The 8,800-nt window shown below is 36.5% G+C and overlaps 1 protein-coding gene across 3 annotated transcripts in view; it reads right to left on the bottom strand.

The window, feature by feature from the left end:
- Nucleotides 1–4,051: 4,051 nt before the first annotated feature.
- CHID1 (chitinase domain containing 1) overlaps nucleotides 4,052–8,800 on the bottom strand; it is a 103,762-nt gene continuing 99,013 nt past the window's right edge. For all 3 annotated transcript variants that reach the window (XM_088166701.1, XM_088166702.1, XM_088166700.1), the window contains 3 exons: nucleotides 8,711–8,791; nucleotides 6,399–6,441; nucleotides 4,052–4,322 (listed from right to left, as the gene is read on the bottom strand). In XM_088166701.1, the coding sequence (XP_088022827.1) occupies nucleotides 4,224–4,322; nucleotides 6,399–6,441; nucleotides 8,711–8,791 (223 nt within the window). In that variant the 3' untranslated portion in view covers nucleotides 4,052–4,223. The remainder of the gene's footprint in view (nucleotides 4,323–6,398; nucleotides 6,442–8,710; nucleotides 8,792–8,800) is intronic.

The raw sequence follows: 8,800 nt of genomic DNA, 5'->3' as shown, positions 1-8,800 counted from the left end.
GTGTTTTTCTACAGTGTTTTTACTAAAACAATTGTCAGTTATACTGTAACCAATTAAACACTGAAATATATCCAGAAAGGGTAACTGATAAAAGAAGAAAGGTAAAACAACAAACTCTTTTAAAGTTTGAGTCTTAGATTCCATTCATCCACAATTTTTTTGCAAAACAACATTTTGTCATAATGTTCTTGTTCCAACAGAATATATTTTAAAGCACATTTTGCTTTTAATTTCATATACTAACAAGATAAGTGATGCTAATTATTTTTGCAACTGTTTGAACAAATAGGATTAATCCAGTTGTATTCCAGTTATTTTTTCATTTTATGCTGGGTTTTTTTCTAAAGAGATGATATGTTTTTCCCCAACACAGACTATCAAAGTGATTGCCTGGCAGGCTATAAAACACCAATTCAGGCTTACTTAATTTGCACTTATTACATATAAAAGTGATCACTGAAGGAATGTTATTTTCAGGAAATAGCTGCATACAACCTCTTCAAGCTGCAGAGGTAGAATCCATCTGCTTTGTGCTGCCATTTGTTTAACTGAAGTCACAGAGCTGGAGTGTGTATTAATCAAAACAGTAAACTTCAAAAGATGTCCCAAATTCAGGAGAGACTGTAATTACAGTTCCTGTGAACATCCATTAGCTTTGCAGTCTCCACAGATGAGCATGCACAAAACACTTCCCCCACTCTTACAAATAATTACCACTGGTAGCTCACAGCAGAAATGAAAAAAGCATTTCGTATTTTTGCTTGAGCCCATAAACACTAAATTGTTACAACTCACTCAACAATTCTTTATAACTAAGAAGTGACTAAAGAACCTGTTTTAGTACTGTCATCGTTTGGTCTCTCTTATCACATTTTCTCTTCTCTTTCTCTCCCAACTTTCTTACCTGGAAGCTATATTGGTTCTGCAGTTTCACACCTATATATGATTTTAAAAAAAGGAACTATAACATGAAATACTATAGCAATTTTTCTTGAAGAAATAGCACCTCACAATGAGACAAGCAAAACAACTTATTTTCCACAATTCTCTGTTAAATCTGCTTCTCATTACAAAGACACTATGGCAGCTCAAGTTTTCAAGATACACTTGCCACAGGAGATAAGATGGGATGCTGTTATCCTGGAAGAATGGTCCATGTGGTCCTCCAAGCCCCCAGATAAGCCCTCTTATCTGTCTCAGTAAGATATTTAGTTGTATACACATACAACCTGTTAAAATGAGGTGTGTGATGATAACTGACAGTAAAAATACCAGCTTTCTATGAAAGGCCAGCTGCAACAGAATCAGCTGCTATTTCTTTTTCTCAGTGAATGCAATAAAAAATATGCAGAAAAATGTATTTATCTTAACCCTGAGTAAGTCTCACCCAAAAATGAAAACACCCAGAAATACAAGAGCAAAGGTCAGTTGGGAAAATCTCTAGTTGGCATCAGGCAGATCAAAGATACTTTTACATTCATAGTGCTTCAGATCTTATACAATTCCAAGGACATTTTTCTTGCAAGAGAGGAAATTTCTTGCAACAAAGAAATATTTCTTGTGACAGAGCCAGTAAACAGCAAACCTTTTTATTTTTTTAATGTATTTTAGAAAACTTAATGATAATATACTGTGTTTAAATAAACACTCTTCCATTTCACTTCTTGCTATACTAGGTGTAAGTTGTTTTAATAGAAACACTGAATATTTCTCCCCAGTCATACCCTTGATCCTTTATGTCCAATATCTTTGGCCTTGCCCTGCCAAGTACCTCATTTTAGGAACACCTGCTTTTTTTTATTTAGGAATTAATAATGAATTGCCACTTCAGCACTCCCTCCCACCTTCTGCCCCTCACACAGAGTTTTCCCCACTTGTTATAAAAGGAGATGCTCTGCAGGACCCCCTTTCATACCAGCCTCTCTCTCCTCTGTCATCTTTTCATAAATGTGTTGAGGTGCAAATTTCAAAAGAAAGCTGTTTTCCTTGTGGCTCTGATTGAGAACTGATTTCTCAAGTCTCTGTCATTACAGGACAACCTGACATTCCTACATATTGAAAAATTAGGGAAATGCAAGACCAACCCATCAGAAGCTGTTCTGCATTCATTCTGGAGCTCACAGTCCTTCTGATGATCATCTCCTCTTTTCTTTCTTCTTTAACAGAGAATTTAATTATTAAAAATAATGTCAACTTTGTTTCTTTTAGAATATTATTTCTAAAGCAACAAACGTTTTCCTTTTAGAGACAAAGGCAACATTCTTGGCCTCAAGCACCAATATACCATGGATGGCTCAAAATCCTATCTAGTACTTCTTACCTAGTATTTATTTTTCATGATACAGCAAAGCTTAGTTTTATCTTTTTGGAACACAGAGGTATTTGTTCTACCTCTAAGGATGGAAAAGACATTTCTTTCTCACACAGCTCTACTCAGAGACAAACAGGAATCAGGAACTTCACAAAAAATCATCACAGAATATAAACAAAGTTAAAATTGTAATGAATTATGTATATCTTTTCTAGAGAGGAAACAAGCTAAAATGAAATATCATTTTCTTCCCCACATCCAATTTAGGAAGCTATCTACTAGCTAATACAAAAATGGATGCCATTTCAGAACATAACCCCTTCCATTTCTGAGTATTTTTTTCTGAGACACTGGTTCAGTAGTGCCACTGAAAGTAGGAAAAACAGTGTAATAGAATTTAATTCTTGTGCTATTCTAGATACCATTGCCAGAGCGACTTTAAATTGCTTTTGAACGAACTAGAAAGTTCAAGTTAATTGAACAGAAGGATTCATGTAGCAAATTATCTTGCTACTAATGGTATGGACGAAAGAAACCTGATTAGTAAGCCCAGCTGGATACTCACAATGTGAGAAGCCAAGAGATGCCAGAACTAAATCAGAAAGGTGAAGATCAATAGTTCTTTAATCAATGGTGGATTACAGTGGGATTTATTCTGCTGAAAACAGCAGGGGCAGATAAATTCCCCACTGAGATTAATTACTAGGAAGGGTGGATGTGAACAGAGAAGTGCAGTCATCTTTGTGACAACTGTAAGTGGCAAGAAGAACACCAGTGGGAGTACAGAGCTCTTTGCCTGAGTCTCTGCTGGTGACCAATGACACCCTCATCAAATTCCCAGCACCTCTTCGTTCCTTAGAAGAAATTGCCTTGAAGCCTGTGGATTTCTACAAACACAAATACCATAAACCAAGAGGCAGGGACACAATTTCTTGGCTTTGTTTTAAAACTGATGGGTTTTTACAGCTGTTGGGTTCCTAAAAAAATCCATATTATGGAGACAAAAGCACCAATGTGTGCAGCTGAAGAATGACATTCACATTCTGCTTAAAGTCAAGGGGTTGTCAGAGCTGCTGGGGCTCTGTCTGCTGGGGACATGGAATCCATCATGCCCATGGAATCCAGGATGACCATTAGAGCTGAATGTTACAGTTCCCACAAACTGGCCACGAGTGCATCATGCTCTAGGGCTAAATACTGTAACTGAGACACCAAGCAGGATAAGCAGAAATCACAGACCATCTTTTGTAACAGAACTGTATTAGAAACAGGTCATAAATTAAAATTATTGGGACTTTGAACTACTTAAGGAATTTACTAACATGACAAAATAAACAGCCAATAGCTTAGCTTGTCAGTGCTTGATTTTCTACCAGCTTGAGGGAAAGTCTTCTAATTGGTCTCCCCTCCTGATATTTTATGTTCACTTACCTTACCAGAAGACAGCAAGATGCAGAGAATCCAGCAGATTTTAAATTTGCTGGGTGTAATATGATGGATTTATTTGCTCTCTGGCTTTGGTTATTACTAGCAGCTCTTTGAGAGGTCTCTGTCTTAAACTCTAATCAGATGGCATCAACATTCCCATTTTACTTCTTGTAGAAAACATTCCAGAAAACATTTTCAACTCTGACTCCATCTAGCTGTGTTGGTCTGTTTTCAATGAAGGAATTCAGGTGCTTTAAGAGAAATTTCTGTGTTTTTTTACTTTGAATTTCATCAGATACCAACAATCATGTCTATGTGGCAAATCAATAAAGATTTTTTATTGGGAAAAAAAAATGCAAGTTTAATACAGATATGATACAAATTACAAAAAATGTTTTAAAAATCACTTCCCCAGGATAACCAGCTTAGTTGAAGGTGGAGCCTCAGTGAAGCAAATAAAGTCTTTCTCAGATCATATCTCATCTTAAAGCAGGTCATAAAAATAGTCCAGGCCTTGTCCCAGTTCCCAGATGGATATTCCAGTGCCCAATTCTTCTGCAAGCTCCAAGCGCAGCTGGATGGACTAAGAGAAAGACACATAAAGCAATAGTGTGTCAGTCAGAGATCAGACACTCCACACTGCCATCCCTCCATGCCATGATCAGACCTTTTAAAAACATCTACCCTTGAACCAGCCACTGAAAAACCTCGTCTGCATTTCAAATACTCTCAAAGCAATCATTCAGTCAAAGACAGTTAATTGTACCAGTTAATTCAATGACCTAATAAAAGATTACCAGCTAAATTGACAAAATGCCACAGAAATAAATCAGATTTATGAACTATGCAAAGGACTATTCTAATTCAGGCTATCATTTCACAATATACAGAAATTCTAACTCTTCCCAGAAATATCTCAGGAGTAAAATAAAACTTTATCACTGAAGACGATTTGTCAAATACCATCAAGATCTCTTGCCTACCCTTGCCTTTTCCCAGGACAGAGGCACAATTTACATTACAAAAATTCTATTTTAATAGAATTTTTAATATTTTAATTTTGACATAATAATTAAAAGTATCTCTATTTGAGCTGCAGCCATTGATTTAGAAGAGTTAGTTTAGCCATTGTTTTACGAGGGAAGAATGCCACAATTCACATTCTGCCCTTTTTTTTTCAGTTCAGACAAAAAGAACTATTTCTCAGTCTTTTGCTCCCAGGTTTTCTTACTTTTAACTGCAGCACTGCATTGTTTAAACTACTCACACTAGGGATGTGTTTAAAAATCATTTCCATGGGAAACAGAATAAAGTATCACAGCATCATTAACAGATCCAATCGGAGGGGTTGGCATTCATGACTGCTTTTAACTAGTAATGAACAAACTAATTTTGAGCAACCTGTCAGTGATTATAACATTAAAAAGGGAAAGAAATACATTTTTCGTGAGGTAATAACATTCAGTGCTTCCCAACCATCTTGACCAGCAAACAATTCTCAAAATATTTAATTCCAAGCATGCTGAAAATAGAAATAAAACCCATTTCCATGCATTCAACAATCATGGTTGGGTGGTGATCTGTTAGAGAAGAAATAGTGAAAGAAATTTACAGGAACAAGTGTTCTTAACCTGGTTAGTACAGACAAGGTCAAGGTGAAATCCTTCCACGAGGCTGAAGAAAACAACAGCACAAGCTATCTTTTCTCTAATACATTCACAATGAAATGTTCTAACACTCTCACACACTCAGCACTAGCAAGAGCACAGATGTGGTAGTTAATATGCTCTATGTGGTAGTACTTCCACCTGTATTGGATAAATGAGTGGAAATATGCTTTTACTCATAGTGCTTAAGATAACAATCCTGTTCAGGAAAACAGAGCCTTAGATCATCTCATACTAGTTCAACCAATAAAAAAGTCTCTGGTCTCTGTAAATATGAGATAGTTTCACTACAGAAGCAATTCCCTTCCAATACTAAAAGCCAGCAGAGGTTTAACATGCTGACTTCAGTTTAATTTGAGAAAATCTAAGGATAACTTCCTAGGAACTAAGGCCATAATTAACTATTTTATCCTGTATTCTGCTCTACAGCAGATTGTTGTGTCCAAGTTTTCAAAATACTAAAGTATGTAGAAAAACTGAAGAAATCAGGGTGATGCAGGTTGACAGGGAGAATCAGGACCCTGTTACAAAGGAAGGCAAAAGTTCTCCAAGTTTCTAGCCACCATTATGAGAAGGAAAAATTTTCTTTCTTTCTTTCTTTCTTTCTTTCTTTCTTTCTTTCTTTCTTTCTTTCTTTCTTTCTTTCTTTCTTTCTTTCTTTCTTTGGTATCTTGTCTGCTAACAACATGTCTGATAGTAGATGAGATTGAACAGATCCTCTCACAGCACTGGTTTGTCCTGGTGTGTCTTATCTCTAGACATGCTTTATTTTCAGAGATCCCAAAACCCCATTATGCATGAGAGAAAAAAACAACCTTCTTCGCAGGCAGCTTTGAATGATAACTATTTACATAACATTTACATGAAGGTAAACTTCTTTCACAAAAGCCTAAACTCAGTTTAACGTTTTGTGAAATATCTCAACAATGAAACAGGTCAAGTAAACATCACTGTCCTCTTACAGCCCTCTGACCTGAGAAAGTGGCACCTACCTTCAGTGTTGGGTAGAAGACTGCATGTTTTCCTCCCTTATTTCTGCAAAACAAGAAAACCAAATCGTCACAGTAGCTTTGACAGATAACAGGATTTTAAACTAACGTTAGAATTCAAAACCAGGTTGGTCCCTTCCAACCTGAACCATTCTGAGATTCTGTGATACTGTGAAAAGGCTGACAGTGAGAACAGAGGATCCAAGAAGAGCTCTCACAACAGAGATGGTTTGATATCACATCATAGTAAACACTGAGATATTTTGTGCAACTGGATGACAAAACTGTAAGAGACAGTTGTGCCTGCTAAATGCGCATCTGAAAATGATGAAGACATTTGGTTTTCTGATGCAAACTGTGAAATATTTTCTCCAATTCCCTGAATTGAATGTTTCAGGCTAAATTAACTGCCAGCAGTTTAAAATATACAGACAGGGCAAGTTCTACTGGGCACAAATACCAAGGTGGCATTTTAAACCCTAGTAATGAGAAGGATGAGTTACAAGGGGTCTCATAGCACCACTTTACCACTTAGGCCAGGAGAAAAAGTAGAGTGCATGGACAGACCAAGAAGGAATTGCTCCTAAAATCTCACAACTTACATAAATAAACACTTGCCTGTGCACTGGGACAAGCACTCAGATTTTTGCAACTATTTGTAACAGACAGTGTCTGCCTGCTACATGAAATCATTAGCTGTGCTTTACTGAAAGATTCATGATTTCATTTCTCAGCCACTGCAGACACGCAAGATTTCCAGGTGAGAGGCTTCACCAGGAAAGCATACATATTTCATATTCCACCCCTGTCCAATGTAATTGAACTTTGCAAAATAAAGTGGTAACTGAAAAGGAGTTCCCTAAATAACCCTCCCCTGCAGCCAGCTGAACCACAGAGACTGTGCCAAGCACAGCACAAGTGAAGTTTAGAGTGATTTTCAGAGTGGGCTTCGTGCATCAAAAATTCCTCTAGGAAGCCCCACACAAGAACCTCCAAAGGTTGGCTTCAAAGAAAAAAGAGGAAGTACTAGTGACAAGCCATCCCTTTGCCACAAGTTCATTCTGCCATGCAAGGAATGTGACTGAGACATGAATCCCAGAAGTGTGCCATTCAAACAATCCTCAGAGTCACACTTTTGAGAGCAAGTTTTCATCTGCTGTTCATTGTGCCTCCAACAGGGTTGGACATTACAAATCACTAAAACAGAGCTGCTGATTAATTCCTTTTTAGTTAACATGGAAAACTGTAATTGCTTGGCACAAAATAATTTTGCAACAGGATACCAAATAATTTAAAATGAGGGCACACAGATCCCAGTCCTTTCATACAAAAACAGAAAACAAATTAAAGCACTGCTGAACAACAGATTTTTTTTCTGACAATAAAAGTCAGAAGACAATTACAGGCTGAGAAAACCTTAAAAATTAAACTAAAAGTAGATTTCGTTTTGGCTTTTGTTTTTTGGTTGGGGTTTTTTAGTATTTACAAATACTTTAGACAAGACTGGTTTAGAAATAAAGAAGTTTTGATTGTTTTTATTAAAAGCTTCTAAAATGTGTTTTACTCTTCCTTTTCACTTGTGTGTCTTCACATTAACAATGCATTGAGTAATATATAAGATGCAGCTTTGCAGAAGTAGTAGGATTTGTTTGTGCCATTTTGCATATTTTGGTATATTTGCATAAAACAGCAAATTATCAGAGGATTAATAAGATGTTGCTGGGTTTATTTATTTAAATGTATTTTAAACTGATTCTTCCTAGATCAGGAATCCTCTTGTCATTTCATGATGAACAAGGGAGGACAAAGAACATTATTACCCTAATGCTCTTGGTTCTTTCAAAAACTTTATCTGGAAGTCACTTAGTTTTACTTCTATTATATTTCTCTACAATCCATTCCATCTAGTGGAAGTTTGTCACTTAATTTTAGAAGAAGGACTTGTGAAACCAGGCTCTTGTACCATAGATTTTTCTCAAAACTACTTTTGGCTGAGTTATTGGTAATTACCCAACAGCTCAAAGTACTCCTCTCAGAGTCTCTGATTAACTGACACTCAATAGATAACTTTGATGGATAATTTCTATAGATTTGACTCTTCAGACTTCTCCTCTAAAGACTGTTCTAGTTTATGTAATTTCAAGAATCCTTCTCTGATTTTCTCCTCACCCAAAACACTTTTATGCTGCAGCTCAGTATTGACACACAGATCACAACCAGCAGAATTTCCATTTGCTGAATTCAGCTGCATACTACAGTCACTAGCCCATGGCCAAAAATATTTGCAGAATGGTAAGTTAATAAATGTAACTCACTTTTTGTATTCAAAGTAGTGTTCAGCAATTTGATCATCCCAGACAATTTTTGGCTTGTGTTCCTTCAAGGTTTCAATGTACCTACAAATT

The sequence above is a fragment of the Sturnus vulgaris genome, chromosome 6, assembly GCF_052056855.1.
Source record: "Sturnus vulgaris isolate bStuVul1 chromosome 6, bStuVul1.hap1, whole genome shotgun sequence".
Taxonomy (NCBI): Eukaryota; Metazoa; Chordata; class Aves; order Passeriformes; family Sturnidae; genus Sturnus; species Sturnus vulgaris.
The sequence above is the reverse complement of the archived record's forward strand: the minus strand, read 5'-3'. Positions and strand labels throughout refer to the sequence as shown.